We start from the raw sequence: 17,723 nt of genomic DNA, 5'->3' as shown, positions 1-17,723 counted from the left end.
ATGCCCGAAGGATAGCTTTCCACTCCCGAAGATCGACCAGCTGGTGGATGCGACGTCCGGATTTCGGCTGCTCAGCTTCATGGACGCCTTCGCCGGGTACAATCAGATCCGGATGGCGCCTGAAGACGAGGAGCACACCGCGTTCGTGACCCCCAAGGGCCTCTACTGTTATCGGGTGATGCCCTTTGGATTGAAGAATGCCGGCGCCACCTACCAGCGACTCGTCAATAAGGTCTTCAAAGACCAGATTGGGCGTAACATGGAGGTGTACGTGGACGACATGCTGGTAAAGAGTACGCAGATCCCGGACCATGTTCAGGATCTCGAGGAGACCTTCCGCACCCTTCGACGACACCGAATGAAGCTCAACCCGACCAAATGCGCCTTCGGGGTGACCTCGGGGAAGTTCCTCGGATTCCTCGTTTCTCAGAGAGGGATCGAGGCCAACCCTGAGAAGATAAAGGCGATCCTCGACATGCGTCATCCGAACACCAAGAAGGAGGTCCAACAACTGAACGGAAGAATCGTCGCTCTTAGCCGATTCATTTCCCGATCAGCTGAAAGGTGCCTCCCGTTCTTCAAGACCCTGCGCCAGGCGAACGATTTCTCTTGGTCGGATGAATGCGAACAGGCCTTTGAAGACCTGAAAAGGTACCTGGCTTCCCCGCCGCTGCTCGTAAAGCCGCAGGTCGGGGAGACCTTATATCTCTACTTGGCCACATCTTCTGAGGCGATCAGTTCGGTGCTCGTTCGGGAAAACGAGTGCCGAACCCATCAGCCCATCTACTACACCAGCAAAGTGCTCCACGGCGCCGAAGCCAGATACTCAGAGACGGAAAAGATGGTTTTCGCCCTGACCGTCTCCGCGCAGCGGCTCCGACCATACTTCCAGGCCCACGCCATCGTGGTACTCACCAACCAGCCCCTGAGGGCCGTACTGCGCCGACCCGACACATCCGGACGACTCGCTAAGTGGGCAATGAAGCTTAGCGAGTTCGACATTCAGTACCGACCGAGGCCTGCCTTGAAGGCTCAGGTCTTGGCCGACTTCATCGCTGAATGCCCGACGACCGATCGAAGGTCGGGAGCTGAAGGCCCGGGACGAGATTCGGTCTCTGAGCCAGACCCGATCTCCACCTGGGTACTTCACATCGACGGAGCCTCCAACGCTCAGGGAAGCGGGGCCGGGCTCCTGCTCACGAACTCGGATGGGGTAGTCACCAAATACGCCCTCCGGTTCGACTTCAAGGCCTCCAACAATCAAGCCGAATACGAGGCACTCCTCGCGGGCTTGAGGATGGCGAAGGAACTGGGCATCGACAGCCTCCGGGCATTCTCCGACTCTCAGCTGATCGTGGGGCAGGTCAAGGGCGACTTCGAGGCGCGAGATCCGACCATGATCAAGTATCTTCAGAAGGTAAAGGATCTCGTGGCCCGCTTCGGGCGTTTCGAGATCTCCCACATCCCCAGGACGGAGAACGCCCGTGCCGACGCTCTCTCCAGATTGGCAACGTCGGCCTATGATTCTTTGGGTCGGACGTTTGTCGAAAACCTCCAACAGCCGAGCATCGATCGGGTCGAAGAAGTGCAGCAGCTAACGTCTGAACCAAGTTGGATGGACCCGATCGTCCGGTACCTGTCCGACGGGACCAGTCCCGAAGATCCCGCGGAGGCCAAGCGACTCCGATGGTCGGCGTCACAATATGTGATCATGGACGGCCGACTCTACAAGAGGTCGTTCTCCCTCCCTCTGCTCAGGTGCTTGGGACCGACCGACGCTGACTACGCCCTCCGAGAGGTTCACGAAGGAATTTGTGGGAATCACTTGGGGGGCAAGTCCTTAGCCTTCAAGGTCTTACGACAGGGCTACTACTGGCCGACCATGAGGAAGGATGCGGCAGAGTTGGTCCGAAGGTGCGAGCCATGTCAGAAGTATGCCAATATTCAGCACCAACCGGCCAGCCAAATCACTCCCATTGTCGCTCCATGGCCCTTCGCTCAGTGGGGAGTCGATATTCTCGGCCCCTTCCCACCGGCGTCGGGCCAAAGGAAGTTTATCGTTGTCGCCATCGACTACTTCACGAAGTGGGTCGAGGCCGAGCCCTTGGCGCAGATCACCGAGCAGAAGATGGAGGACTTCGTCCAAAAGTCCATCATCTTCAGGTTCGGATTGCCGCACACCATCATCACCGACAACGGACGGCAATTCGACAATCAAGACTTCAAGGACTTCTGCGCCAGGTTCCACATTCGTCATCGACTAACTTCAGTCGGGCACCTACAATCCTACGGCGAGGTTGAGGTGACGAACCGAACCCTGCTCCATGGACTCAAGACCCGACTGAACGAAGCCAAAGGCCTCTGGGTCGACGAGCTGGGCTCCGTCCTGTGGGCTTACCGAACGACCCCCCGCGTCCCAACCGAAGAGTCGCCGTTCAGTTTGGCCTACGGGACAGAAGCCATGATCCCGCTCGAGATTGGCCTGCCATCTTCAAGGGTCGAGCAGTACCGCGAGCCGGACAACTCCGAAAGCCGGAGGGCCGACCTAGATCTTCTCCCCGAACTGCGAGATGAGGCTCAAATCCGAATGGCCTCATACCGACAGAGGGTCGCCCGGTACTACAACGCCAAGGTCAGACCAAAGCTCTTTAAACCTGACGACCTAGTCTTGAGGAAGGCGGAGGTGTCGAAGCCCTTGGACCAAGGGAAGTTGGCTCCCAACTGGGAAGGACCCTACAAGGTTGCTGACACCTTCGGGCCGAGGGCCTACCGGCTGGAGACCCTTGAGGGGAAACCCATTCCCCGGACTTGGAACGCCGACAACTTGAAGCTGTATTACCAGTGAATTCTGTAATTCAATCATCGGAATACAAGTAAAGTTTGAAAAATCGGAGTTCTAACTCTTCGACTACTGATCGGCGCTCAGCCCCGATGCATCGACGCGGACCTGGAACCGACGACACATCGGCCCCTTACACGGACCGATGCATCTATGATGACGGGAGTTCATACTCCTTCTACGGTCGAATTTTCGGGCAGAATCCATCGGCCGACTAGCCGATCGGGCCCCGACCGAAGAAAGGCTAAAAGCCCACACGGCTATTGCCGCGACTTCCGACCAGGCTACGGCCGGTCGAGGGATATTCGGCTTACCATCGTCTATCATATGACGCGACCTTAGTCGCCCCCACTACTCGCCGACCAACCTACGGCCGGCTGAACGACACTCGGCTTGCCACCGTCTGTCAAAAGACACGAAACCCGACGCAAGAGCATGGGGACCCGACTTACTATCATACCCCCGACACTGCGCCGGATGATGACCGACTAAGTGCATCTACGGAGGTCCGGCTGCCGAACCTTTACTAGGTTCGGTCGGCTCCCTACTTGACAGATGCGCCCGAATGGCGACTACAATTATTGGAAACCGACCTAAAGTCGGGACACAAGCTACTTCGGAACTGTGCAAGCCGGTTAAGTCCTACCGACTTACCCGAGTTGGCGACTTCTCTAAGTTGGTGACTAGGGTTCGACATTACAGCGATAAGAAACATTACAAACAAGAAGGAAAAGAGAAGACAATTTCATTCATTGATTAAAAGAAATTACAAAGTCGGGCCGAAGCCGATTACATGTATTTTCAAGAAGAAACAAAAGGAAGACAGTCGGCTGGACCGATCATTCGTCCTGGATAATCTCTTCGACCGACGAAGGATCGGGAAGAATCGGCGTCTCGACCATGAGCGGTGCTGGGTCGACGGCAGAAGGATGTCCTTCAGTCGGCAAGGGACCTCCGGTCGGCTCCTGCTCCGGGACGGCTTCCTCCGCTGGGATGACGCCTCCCGACGGGTGGTCGGCCTCCTCTTCGGTTCCCTCCTCTTCGGCGAGTAGCGGGGTGACTCGGCTGACGTCCACCTCCGGGTACAAGGCATGGACGGCATCCCGACCGTCCTCGAACCCGACCCGGTAGGAGGCGAAGCCCGACTCGAGCATCTCCTCCTTGTACCGGTCGGAGGCCCGGAAGTCCTCAACCGCACGATCGGCCGACTCCCTCGCCGACCGTACCTCGTCCTCAGTATGGGCCAGCTCCTCCCTCGCCAACTCCGCCTCGGCCCTGGCAATTTCGGCGTCGATTTGGGCGATGGACAAATCCTCTTTGGTTTCCGCGAGCTTCCCCAGGCTGGCCCGAAGTTGCTCGCGTTCCCCTTGGAGTTCGGAGGTGGCACTGTCCCGTTCGCGTCGAAGACGACGCACGACCCGACCTTTGTGCTTGGCCTCCTTCTTGGCCGACTTCAGTTCGGCCATAAGCCGGGAGACCTCGTCCGTCAACTTGGCCTCCCGGTCGACCGACTCCTGCAGTTGGTCGACCAGCATCGCTCTTTCGGCCTCGGCCGCCGCCGACCTTTCCTTGAAGGCTGCCCGAACGTCGCCGAACCTTCGGTATCCGGCCTCCAACTCGGACATGGTGAAGATCAACTGCCGACGGAAAAAAGCTTTGTCAGAATTATGTGGCAAGCGAAAATTCTTCTAAGGAAAAAGGTGACGCGAAGCTTACCTCCACCATCGACGGGTAGAACCGCGACAGCATCTCGGTCACCTGCCGAGACCGCAACGACTGAACGTCGGTAGGGAGGAGGATCCCCTGGCACAACCTCCTCGCAAGGTTGTGGTCGGCCAAGGCCGACGCACCCTCAGGGTAGTATGCGCTGGGGGGCATTGATCTCTCCTCCTCCGAGGGCTCCATCGGGGCTTTCCCCCGATCAGCTGCCCCGACCGACGGGGCTGGCAGCGATGGGACGCTGGAGTTCGACCCGGCGCCCCCCGTTGCGCCAGCGGACGCCTCCGGACGATGTTCGGCTTCCCGAACGACATCCGGCTCCACCCGCGGCGGTGAAACCGCCGACACTCCTTCGGCCACTTCCTCGGTCGGCCTCTCCTCGACTCGGACAGTCGGAGCCGCGAGGGCTATGATCGGCTCCGACCCCTCGGTCGCCGACGCCTCCACGGTCGGCGGGACTGGGGCTGGTCTCTTGGAAGGGCGCGAAGGGCCAGCCCCCGATGCTGGCCTCTTCCTCGCGGCGGCAAACTGACAAATTTCGGCGTCGGTCGGCCTCATCCTCGGCGGTGTCCCTGCAAAACCTACCAATGTCAAAGGCCGGACCAGAACTACCCTAAAGCCGAACAAAAAGAAAAGCTGGGGGATCGGGCGATACCTATTCGGGGGACCAGACTCAGGCCGGCATCATAGAGAGCTTGCTCGGTAACAAGCTCCCTCTGCTTCGGGACCGACATGTCTTTGAGTCGGTGGAAGTCCTCCCGGTCGTCCACGTCGACCCGATTGTTGTCGTTGGCCTCAGTTCGGGGTACACCCCAGCGAGAAGGAAAGCCCCAAGAGGAGGAAGAGGAAACAAAGAAGAACTGGTTCTTCCATCCATGAATGGACGATGGAAGACCGGTTATGAAGGCAAGACCCTTCCGGGGGTTGAAGAGCCACCACCCTCGGGCTTTAGGGTGGGGTCGGAGCACAAAGAAGGCCCGGAAGAGGGAAACGCGGGGGTCGGTCGGCAGGAGCTGACACAACAGCGCGAAAGAAATGATTAGCCGGACAGAGTTCGGCGCCAGTTGCGCCGGACAGAGTCCGTAGTAATCAAGCAGATTTCGGACGAACTCCAGAATCGGAAGTCGAAGACCCGCACGAAGGTCCTCAACATACAGCGCCAGGTCGCCGGGCGGAGGGTTGTTGACCCGACCGCCGGCCCCTGGAGCAGAGAGCCGAAACTGCTCCGGGATGCGATAGTGCTCCCGAAGCTGATCGACGTTCGGCCCTGAAAGCGAGGAGGCCTCATCTTCCGGAGCCGATCGGGTGTCGTCGGTCGGGTTCCCCGACCGAGCTCCCTGAGTCGGTTTCTGGTCATTGTGCAGGAACCGAAAGAAGAGAAAGAAGAAAAGAAAGGAAGAAGGGGAAGGAGGACCACGAACTCGATGGACCCTCCGGAAGTAGAGAAGAGCTCTGCCCGCGACGACCGAGAAATCGCCCGGACAGAGTTTCCCCAGCAAATGGCAAATGTGGGTCAGGGTCCGGGAGGTCCTATATATATAGGGCCGACCGACGGCCGAGATGCTCCCGCGCCGACCAAAGTCCTCCAGATGCGCGACGCGTGGCGCCTGCCGGTTGGCTGAGGATTCGGCGCGCTTCGCCCCGGGACGCCCGCACCGCCCTTATTAAATGCCGGAGCGGACGCCGGCCAACCACCATGACACGCGGCGCGCCGGGGTTGGCTCCGCTGTCGGCCGCCCGCGCCGGTCCGCATCCCCGATGGGACGCCTCACCCGCGATCGGCGCCGAATATCCGATCGACTGACGCCGTATCGTCCGGCGCCCGATCTTCTGACACCGACGTGACGACTGACGACGACAAGGCGTGGCGTCTGACACCTGACGCCGGCGCGACTTCTGGCATCGACTAGACGTTCGGATCACTTGGGATTCGTGAGATGTCTGACAACGGATTAGCCGGCGGTACGGTCGGATCTGCACATGCGACAAATCCACTCCCAGTCGCCCGGCCTTGCTACCCGAATGAAGGCATCGGCCAGCTCTCCACCCGACTTAGGAGTGGAGGGGGGCAACTGTTGGGGGATACCGACCGACCGACCGACCGACTATCGGAGGGCCCGACCGGCTGGCGGCCCGACCACCGACCGACCGACCGACTATCGGAGGGCCCGACCGGCTGGCGGCCCGACCGACTAACCGACGGCCCGACGAACGACTCTGACTGGCCGATCGTAAGTCGGGCGACAGGCCAACGGACGCCATCAGCGGCTAACTGCGGCCATTCCACGGTCCATTCCCGACCGACTAAACCCAGAGGTCCGGTAGCCGACCCACTTGAAGCTCGCCGACCGACGGAGGAGTCCGACGCCACTCTGCTGGCCACCGACCTTGGGTCGGCCGACTCCACCAACCGCCGTACGGCCGCCAGACGTTGTCAGCTCTGACACGGACATGCGGCACAGTTACCTAGGGGCATTGTCCCGCCGAGAGCCGGGTCAACCCTGGTGATTAGACGGCTACACGGCGACATGACGTTTTCACGGCGGCTCTGACAGCCTACAGTGAGTTGACAGCTCCTCACTTGTCCGCGCCATTAATGATGGCGCCATACCGCGCTCCACTATATATACCGGGGAAGGCAACAGTGCAAGGGGTCGATCCGCCCGTCTCTCCCACATACGCAGGCTCGCTCCTCTCTCTCTCTCTCTCTCCCTCTCAGAGCTCTCTGTCTGCATTTCACTGTTGCCCAGTCACCTCTCTGACTTGACCGTCGGAGGGTCCCCGCCGGAGCCGCCTCCGGTCAGTGCGGACTTCCTTTTGCAGGTGCACGCTTCCCGGCGATCGGGCGACGAGGCGATTGGCCGCAACAAGTACAAATCCAAATAAATCCGGATCCTATATCCAATAGTGCTGGTTGGCCAATCATAGCCATCTATGATTAGCGCAATGGCTATAATTGGATAGGGCCACTCACTTGCTGCCCATGTATGGTGCGAGGTTCGTCCAATCAAGACCTTGCACAAATCATAGATAAGTAGATAACCATGTTTAAGTAACCATGCTGGTTGCATCCCTCACGCCAAAGAAGCATACACCTTCCTTCACGCCCTATCAAACTATCAGATCATCCCCGTTTCACTTCAAGATCTATGTAAATAGATAAATGACAGAATTTAGAGTTCTTTGAGATCTGTGCAGTGGATGATCTATTGGTTGATGAGCATGGAGGAAGGTGTATCCTTCTTTCACGTGAAAGATGCAACCACGGCTCCTCAACTAGTATGTAAGAACTAAAATGATGAGTATAATTAATTTATTATATAAAATATTTATTTAATATGTAATATGAGAAAAAATATTATTTAATATTATAAAAAAAATTATCAATAAATTAATAGCCTATAAGCTGGAAACTCAACAACCCAGAAATTGCGTATGTATTTGAAAGATTAAAATTGTATATATGCTCTTTCAAAACTCGTAAATTTATAAGTATAATTTTTGAAATAAAAAATTTGCATTACATTGTTCCGATCAATAACATCCTTCAAACAAAATGGATGAATTACTTATTTTATTTGATGGTGACAAATGCTACTACATTACAATGCCGTTTTATTTTGTTTTTAACCATTTTTGCGTATAACTCTTTAACATGTGTTTAATTGCATGTTTGTCTTTCAAAATAAAAGTCATATATGTATAGTTGGCACAAAATTTATGCAATAACATTTTACAAGAAAATCTTTTTTTCATAAAATAAGTTATCTTTTATTTTGCATAATTAACTTTTCAAGATTTCTTTTTTTTACATATCACTATGCTCCTGCCCTCATGACTATTATACACCTTGCTACAGAAGAGGAAGTCCAGCCATAACTATTAATTTTTGTTGATTTTTTCTTTCTTCTATAAATCCAAAAAGTCAAGAGAAGTAGAGGTGTTCCTCTCCATTCTCGCCTTCCAAGTTGTTAAAAAAATGTGTATATTTGAATGAAAATTCCCTTTGTTTTCATGATTTTGAATGTCGGATGCAGCACCAATTTCATGACCATCAAGACTACGAAAACTATAAAATATATTTTGTAACTTGAAAAATTAAGGCACAAGGACTCGTCTGCCCAAAAGATTAATATCAATCAATCAAGTGCAACCCTACGTTCCAAAGGATTAAAAGCTACAGTAAAACTAAAACCAATTCATACCTTCAATGCCACAAAACAAATGAAGCATTTGGAAAATATTAGAAGATTGTTATCTATTTGTGTCCAAAAGGAGAGAACTAGATTGTTATTTATTTGATGTATCAGAATAAGACACCAAATACGTCAAGAGTACTTGCAATGAGCACAAAGAATAAATAAATAAGCAAACAAACAACCTTCCTCTATTATCTCAGTGTTGATCGGTTTTATACATTGATGACATATATCCTGAATCCAAAGAATGCATGAGGTAATCATATCACAAACATAATACACACACACACACACACTCCTCCCTGTGAAATTATCAAATGCATCTCAAATCAAAGGATTACGATCATCAATAAGGTAGCCTTTGCCCTTGACTAACAGGCATTAAACAACTCCCGTGCCAATAAATCAAGAACGAAATTGATGACCCAAAAAAACGAAAAGGTTACTCTCAAATGTTATGTCATGCAGAACATACTCCCACAAAGCAAGAACAGAATTGATGATCCAAAAGGAAAAAAAGAATAAGATGACTCTGAAATGCTACAACATGCATCCATCAAATACACTTCCCTATTGAGTTATTTAGGTTGATTGCACCTGTGGAATGCTGAGGCTCAAATTTGATGATATAGAAATGGAGATGAACAGGCAAATTTTGTAGGAATGAAATGAATTAGATTGCTCTACATAAAAATCTTTACAATCATATACCCTCTCCACCTGTCATAATGTGAACTCTGCGAACAATATGGTAGACCTCCCCAGGATATGGTACAGAAGGGAAGTCTTAATCCTAACATAATCCAGAACGCTTGTCAACAAGTCAGTTGTATCTACCTAAAATTGCCACCAATGAAGGACTCCGTAGCTACCATATCAGAATCTCGGCCAATACTCTACATACCAATCCGTAGTAAACCAAAACCTCTGGTCGGTTCTCTTCTTGCACCCTTGGTAAAATCCTCCTCTCTAATTCTCAGTAAGCATAAGAAGTGGCATGCCATAGAAGAAAAAAACTGTTCTCATGCAAGCACAAAAACATCCTCGACACACATCATTCTCCACAACATGTTGCCCGATGTGTCTCCTGGAGCTTTCCCCATAGGCATAGCATCTCCCGAGGCTCCTGATAATGGGCAACCACATAACCAGCCTCGCACCCTTCATTATAGACCCGATCCTCCTTCATATATTTAACATCCAACCCTTGCTTCTTCATCTCATCTATCCATATGCCCATTGCCACATCCTCCAATTTGAACATCTGCACGTGAACAATATTTTCAATTTTAAACATGCAATATAGTTTCCCCTCAAAAAAAAAAAAAAAAAAGGAAGAGAGAAAGAGAGAAACAAGAAAAGAAAGCAAACTAATTCAAAAGAACATGCATGCTCCCCTAATCAATACATTTTAATAATGAGTGGCATCCCACATTGTCAAAAAGCAAGACAGAAGACAATTCCTGGCAGGCCTGAAGTTACTTTACATATCTTAATTACACCAAGAATAACAAAAGATCAAGTACCTTTAATCGACCCCTTTTGTGCTGCTTGTAAACTGCCTTTGCAATGTCTTGTGACACAACATAACCTGGCCCATGTGCCCAAGGAGGATATTTGTTTTCAGGCCATTCCTTCATAAAAAGGAAAACAACAAAACTATAAGTGAATCAAGATAGAACAAGGGAAAGGCAAGAACTAAAGCTAACAAAAATACACATAATAATAACAATACATATGTTGCGGAACTTTCATACAGTTTTATACAAATAAACCCTTTGCATTCCAAGTCTTCTTTGTGTAGTAAACTAAATGTCTATATATATTTTGTGTAAAAAAAAAAACAGATGATATCACATGCAGAGTAACTAGCAAAACACCAAATATTTGAGCTAGGAAATCTAGCACAGCACAGGCCATACAGCCTGATTGCCACATGGGCATGAAGAAGTTTATACCATTAACAAACATTTAAAAAAAAAAAAAAAAGATATTGAAATTGGGCAAACACACTTAAGAGGCTCAAAATTATAACTTCTCAAAAGAAGTTAACGTTACATAGTGTTCGGACATGAAAAGATAAAGGATTTGCATGGAGAAGTCCGGTCATTAGATACAAAGCTTAAATATTCTCAACAAGGCAGCAAGCACAAGTCTTAGCCTTGAGAAGTCATGTGAATAGCACCAATATTAGTGAAAGTTAGTTCTGTCCACAGATCACTAGATGCTGCGACAGATTGCAAAAATGATGAAAATGGATCTAGAGAAAGCCAAATATCTGTGCTAAAAATAAGCAAATACTTAGATATAAAGCAAAAGTTAGTCTAACAGAAAAACCTCCAGATCGGTCACCTTTTTACTAGATAATCACAACTTTATCTCCAAAGTTAAAAGGAGTTTCCCAAAATAACAACAAATTACGTGATGGTTATGGTTGACAGAAATTGCACCATGAAGCAATCAGGCTTTTTGAAAATTAGTCTTCCACCATGGTGTTTTTTCATTGGCAAACTACTTAATAAGTAAATGTCAACATTGAAATTACCTCATGGCTTATATACCATTTGCTGTCAACATTTCGGTGAGGTTGAGAAGCAGAGTTGATCCTTCCATATAATAGCCCACGTGTGACATTTATACTATTTAAAGAAGAAAGCACCTCATCTACACGGACAAAAGCATCATCATCTGTTTTCATTACATACTTGGCAGATACAACTTCAGTCTGTTGGACCAAATGAAATAACCAGTTAGAAGATTAAAAAGAAAATATCAAATAAGCCAACAGAAATACTGGTTCTTCATTAACTGAGGTGTGAATTTACCCCGTAGATGCAAATGGCAATGGTTTTCCAGGTAATCAGACTATAATAATCAACAAATGGCATTAACTGGATATCTCCATAGGCTTGCTCCTCATTCCAAAGTTCCTCATTCACCATTTGGTTTTTATGCTATGAAAAGAACACAAAATACAGTTTAAGGTAACCGTTTGTGCAAGCTTATAACTAGCCTGTTATATAGAAGGACAAATAATTAGGAATACATATATATAACAAAGAAAACTTCAAACAGAAGGGCAAATAAAACTGGAGGCAAATTCGCTATCATAAATGAGTGAAAAACTTATGTCACATAAAAATGAGTATTCATATACTGAACAAAATCTGGATACTCATAATGACTAAAAGTTGCCTACACTTCTAGAATCAACCTAACTTGCAAGGTTGTTTCTGCAGTATGAAGCAATAGGCCATTCAGATGTGAGTGCTGTGATTATACACAGAGGGCACAACTTGAACATTTAATGTGGTAACATACTGAGCAGATAGGATAAACTGAAAAGTTATATGTAAGTTGGACAGTTACGAAAGCATGTAAGCTACAGAATGATGAGTCAAGCATTTTGAGCAGTTTGCAATTAACAAGTATAAAGTGTATGAGTTACTAATTTCCAACTAATCTGTTGTAGTTCAGCAGTCTTAGCAGGCAAGAAGTCAGATGCTCTTAAGAAGTGAGAATAATGCAGCAAGAGTAATATCTTCTATTCTTACTAAGCCAACAAAAAACCGCACTGCAACTGCACCGGACTTCACAGCATCATATTGCATCCATGTCCTTCGAACAGCCATCCTACGCTTGAAATTGTTTGCTGTGGAAAAGATACCAATAAAAAGATCCACAGCTTTATGAATGGGCATAGGTGGCGACTTCAGCATTTCCAAGTCCATTACATGATCTAAATCTTCTGATGTGGGTAAGCCGCTGGCTAGGACAGAAATCAAATTAATGTCTCCTGAAATCCTTGCTTCACTTACAAGCCATGGCTCCAAGCTCTGACAAGACAAAAATTTGAAGATGGTTAAACTAAGATGGCAGTTGCTTCCTAGACTTATATCAATAACTGAATAGAAACAAATGGATGTGTTAGTAGTGTTCGTACTTCTCGGTAAGCAAAGGATGTTATATGCTTCCCATCCACTGTCATTTGGATTCCCTCCTCTCCCACTCGAAGAGTAGCTATAGCAAGATATCCTTGTTTAAATGGAAAATATCTTCTACGTTTTGCACCCTCTTTTGTGGTAGAAGGCTGTCTTGAAGCATTGGAATGCCTAGATGCAAAGATTCTTTTGTCATCTTTACCCACCATTGCACTACACTTCTCCAAGTCATCCACTGCAAGAAGAAGAAATGATAAAGAAAATCATATAACAAAAAGTGGATTTCCAAGAAAATTCACAAAATTAAATAAATATGAAAAAGTGAAAGCAAAGGGGTATCGGATTATATAGCACAGGCTTATTCTCCAGCCTAATTGTGCCAAGTCATCACATATTAGCACCCACATGATGAGTTCACTTAAAACATATCAGGTGCCTTGATTAAGGAACAATAAGCATGTGGAATAACAGCATTAAATGAAATAAGTTGTTTAATGAGACCAATTCTGGGCACAACAAGAAAATAGAGGAACAAAATTGACGATTATACTTTCGACCCTCTATGCAGACAATTATGATGATGAGATGGTGCTAATCTTGGTCCTCGAACTGGGAAGTCATAACAAGGAAAGTAAATTGAGCTCTCATAGGTTCTAATGTAGTTAACTTATTTGGGAGGTACATCTAGTTGATCAACAAGGTTTGTGACTACACATGTGTGTGTGCCTGCATAAAGTACATGTGCCGCTGTGGACAGACTCTCTTAAGAACCAAAACCACAGCACATAGTCATGCTCAGCGCAAAAATGAATGGTGGTATTTAAAACAAGAATCCACACCATTGGTTATAAATATTTAACTTATATATCCAAATATTGTTCTATGATTAGGGTCATACACTCTATCATTATGGGCATCCAAGGTGTAAGCTCATACAATCAGGAAAGAATCATCTATAATTCCTCCACCATCAAAACAGTGATGATCTGAAGTAGGAATTAAATTCCTTTCAAAGGTGCAGATCGTAAGCCAAAAGTTCTAGATAAGAACAGAAAATTTATTGTGAAAATGTGGAGATTCCTGGTATTTAAAAAAAAATAATAAAAATGATATTATGAAAATAATGGCACAATTTTCCCATTATTTTGAGGAAATCTTACATGAAATTTATTATATCACTACTGCAAAAGAAAAACTAAAACTCGATATAAGATAAATTATAAAAGGAAATTAATGGATGGACAACATGCACCAGAACAAAACAGAAACTGGTTCAGCAAAGATGAATGAAGTAAATCAAGCATGTGAAAAACTAAGGTATCAACCAGAATTTCATTATGTGCAGGGATACCATCATAGACAGAAGGCAAGAAACCCATAAGACAGAACTTTCATTATGATTAGAACTTCTGCAAGCAATCAGTACCTTTCTTATCATCATCATGATCTGGAGAAGGACAACGCTCCTCTGCACCCCAATCATGAGCTACAGTCCACGTATTTTGGACAATTACTGGATCCTCGGTAATTTTATCACCATGCAAACGAACATTGTAATGCAAAATAATTGGAGGATCTGGTTCTCCAGGAAGTGCTGTTGCTGTTAAATCGATACGAAAATTACCCAGAAGGCCACCAGGAGTGCCAATAAAAGTAATGGAAGAACCCTGAACCAGTCCACAAGGAATCTTCAACTTAAAAATGCCATCACCAAATTCTGAAGCATTCATTCTTCTAATAGAATATGGGCACTGCTTCTCTTTTACTTTCTGGTGTGCACTGACATTTCCAGAATTAATCAGTCTTTCATCTTCAACCGAGACCATAAGGCTTTCCCATGCAGTTCCAGCTTCCTTGATAGCCTCAACTGCATGAGGCAAACCCTCTGCTTGACTGATTAAGTGGTGCAAATGGTACCAAGTCTGCAGAGCTCGTAGCTCCCCATCAGAAAGATTTCTTGGCATAAAAAGATTGGAGACCAATGTATCAGCAGGGACTACTTGTGACCCACTTTCTGGATTTTGAACTGCAGGTGTATCTCTGAGAATCAGCCACTGTTGATGGTCAGATGAATTGCGAGAAAAGGGATTATAAAGTGATGTTTCTGCCAATGGATTTTCCATTATCCCATACCTCAAAATCAGCAATGTAAATAAAAACACTAATATGACACACCCAGACCACTTCTTCATCTTTTGCAAGACTAAATGTCCAACAATCTTTTAGATCTTGTATTCCATGAGAACAAACTTCTTGGGAAATGAATGCATATAAAACTAGAATGAATCATGTACGTGAGAAGTCAATATCAATAAGTCTTAAAGTCATCCAGTGACAGCAGTTCTGCGATGCTCTGCAAAGTGGACTCCAGCAATGCATCCAGCCAACTTCTCGTCTAGATCCCTGATTCTTTGATAGCGATCAAACCAGCAGGCTTGCTGTCAGAAATTGCAATTTGCTGGGCACCTCAATGGCAATACCACCCAGTAATACTGTCAATACCGTAGTTCACCTGAAGTTGAAGTGTCCCAGGAAATCAACATGGCCAACCTTCACTCACAGCATCTGTTCAAACAAATAAGCAATATTAGAAAGACAAACTAGAAAGTTAGTACAAGAAATAATCATGAATTATATAGTTAAAACAGTTAACAGCACCATGATTATTTACATGGGGTTAAGAAAGAACCAAAAATGGTTCTTAAATAGCAAAGATGGTCTGCGCAGGCATCCAACTTCCTTAGAGGAAGTGCACAGAAACAAATTAGGCCTGCAAGTCTGGAATTACAATCCTCAGGTATAGACTTTCAACAACAAAAACTAGCATACAGCCCGCGCAATGCACGGGATACCTTCTTTATTTTTTAAAAATATATCATTTTTAAAATATTATTTTTTATCATTTTTAAAAGCATTTTCATGTATACGTGATGAATATACCACATATAAACGTGGCAGATGGAGGCCCTATCAATCCAGAGCCTCTGTTATATATATATATATATATATATATATCAGATTCTCTGTCTTACACTTCATATGTTTAATTTATTTCCCCATGAAACTTGGATTTCCAAAAGGTATTTCTGCATATTGCTGGAAATTTGGAATGAATAAAGCTATATGAAATAACAGTAACAAATTCTTTCACAGGTAAAAAAGCAGATAGGTTCAAACATTATCCAGTTAATATGATTTCTAATGGTCAAATTAGCTTTCAACATAACTGAAACAACTAATGTCATTTAATTAAAAAAAAAAAAAAAGAAATGAAATGGCCTCCTCAATTTCATGCAATCTGGTAAATTGTCAGTTCACATATAGAAAGTGCAACAAACCCCTTAAAAAAATATACGAACAATATCCATGCACCCACCCCTAAAATTTTCTATTAAAAATACCGAGAAGCTAATATCAGCCAATCATTGTGAACCATTAATACTAAGCAAACCCCTAAAAATCATATCTCACTGTATACTTCCAAACTGGAAAATGGTAACTATTTTTTCAAAAAACAGTTTAGTTTGAGATTAATTTGTAATTTTAAGAATACTACTTAATCATGTCAACCACTATTATTTTTGTGGTAACAATTCCACTTCTTCCTTTCAATTCTCACATGACAGAACTTTTAGCCCAAGGCAGATGACACAACCACCCACTCGCTGATTCATCTACCAAACATTTTTTATATTCCACATTTTTCTTTTTTTTTTCTGCAACTAAAATAATCAAGCCCAGCGCTAGTTTCAAGCCCGTGTCCTTGGAAAAGTACGATATGAAATTATTAATTAGGGGTTAAAAAAAAAAATCAATCAATAAAGAGGAGGAGGGAAAAAAAGCACTGCAATAAAAAGCGTCAACAATGTGTAACACTGGAATGCCCTCTAAATTCTTCGAAACAAAAGTATTTGTGAGCCACTTCGAATCCCCACAGTAGAAGAAAGAGATCATTCTTTAGAGGGAAAAAAAGCAAAACAGATAAGTTTAGAAGCTTTAAATTTCAAAACCATGAAACTTTTTAAATTAAACACCGTTTGTTCTTTTTGCATTTGTAAGTTAAGATGTTTTAGTAGGTGTTTAGCTGTTAAAAAGATAGAATTCGAAATTAAAGGAAAGCCCAAGATAAGAAAAGCGAAAAATCAATGAACTAGGAATCTACTCAAACCTTAACAAAAAAAAAAAGGTCAAATTCCGTGATTCAAGGGATTTTATTAAGTTTTATTGCATCTCGAACTGATCCAAAATCAAAATAACTGCCGGAGAAAAGCAAAAAACGAAAAAACGAAATTAACTGAAGGAATCCAATGTAATCCAAGCGGAAATTTTGCTACCGTTATCAAATCACAAGCTAAGGCAGCAAAAAAGTAAGCAAAATCATTGATTCAAAGAAAAATAAAGAATAAGGATGAATAGCATTAAATGCTTCAAAAAATCATCTCCAAATAACTTTAATAGAGATCTAAATGCAGCAAACCCCCTCATCTAACCTTCCCCAAGAGCCAAATCTACACAGAGAGAGATAGAGAGCAAGAGAAACAGTTCTGCTACGCCACAGCTTAGTATCGACCAAATCTCGAAAGAATCCAACTCCAAACAACCCCATTACAGATCCAATTCCACCGATCTAACTAACTTACCAGCAGGACAACAGAGAGAGAAGAGAGAGATACCTTGGCATTTGCCCCAAAGAGAAAGCTAGAGATAGAGAAAAATCCCCAATGCTTCCTTCGATCCATGTCGGCTAATAGACAGGCAGATGGAGAAAGAGAAAGAGAGGGAACGAAGGAGACCCTGGAATCTACGCCAAAGACCGGACCGGCTCTCAATTCTAGTCCGGAGAAAAACGAGTTCGAGGCTCCCAACGACAAGCCAAACGGTTGCTTGCCCTGCTAATTATTTTATCTACCATCTCTTCTCTTAATTTAACCATCTCATTAATAACAATTTAACCTTTTTTTAAACCATACGAAACGGTGAGTAACAATAAGAACAAAAGCTAGAGGTCATCATAACCTTGCTCTG

General features: G+C 45.7%; 1 protein-coding gene across 1 annotated transcript; it reads right to left on the bottom strand.

The window, feature by feature from the left end:
• Positions 1 to 9,410: 9,410 nt before the first annotated feature.
• Positions 9,411 to 17,521, bottom strand: LOC105056604 (beta-1,3-galactosyltransferase GALT1). Its single transcript, XM_010938859.4, has 8 exons — positions 17,372 to 17,521; positions 14,125 to 15,263; positions 12,701 to 12,933; positions 12,312 to 12,593; positions 11,583 to 11,711; positions 11,303 to 11,482; positions 10,284 to 10,391; positions 9,411 to 10,021 (listed from the first exon to the last, which is right to left on the bottom strand). Exons 2-8 carry the CDS (start codon positions 14,888 to 14,890, stop codon positions 9,812 to 9,814), a joined length of 1,908 nt encoding a protein of 635 aa, XP_010937161.1. The 5' UTR covers positions 14,891 to 15,263; positions 17,372 to 17,521; the 3' UTR covers positions 9,411 to 9,811.
• Positions 17,522 to 17,723: the final 202 nt, after the last annotated feature.

This window comes from Elaeis guineensis, chromosome 13 (assembly GCF_000442705.2).
Source record: "Elaeis guineensis isolate ETL-2024a chromosome 13, EG11, whole genome shotgun sequence".
Taxonomy (NCBI): Eukaryota; Viridiplantae; Streptophyta; class Magnoliopsida; order Arecales; family Arecaceae; genus Elaeis; species Elaeis guineensis.
The sequence above is the reverse complement of the archived record's forward strand: the minus strand, read 5'-3'. Positions and strand labels throughout refer to the sequence as shown.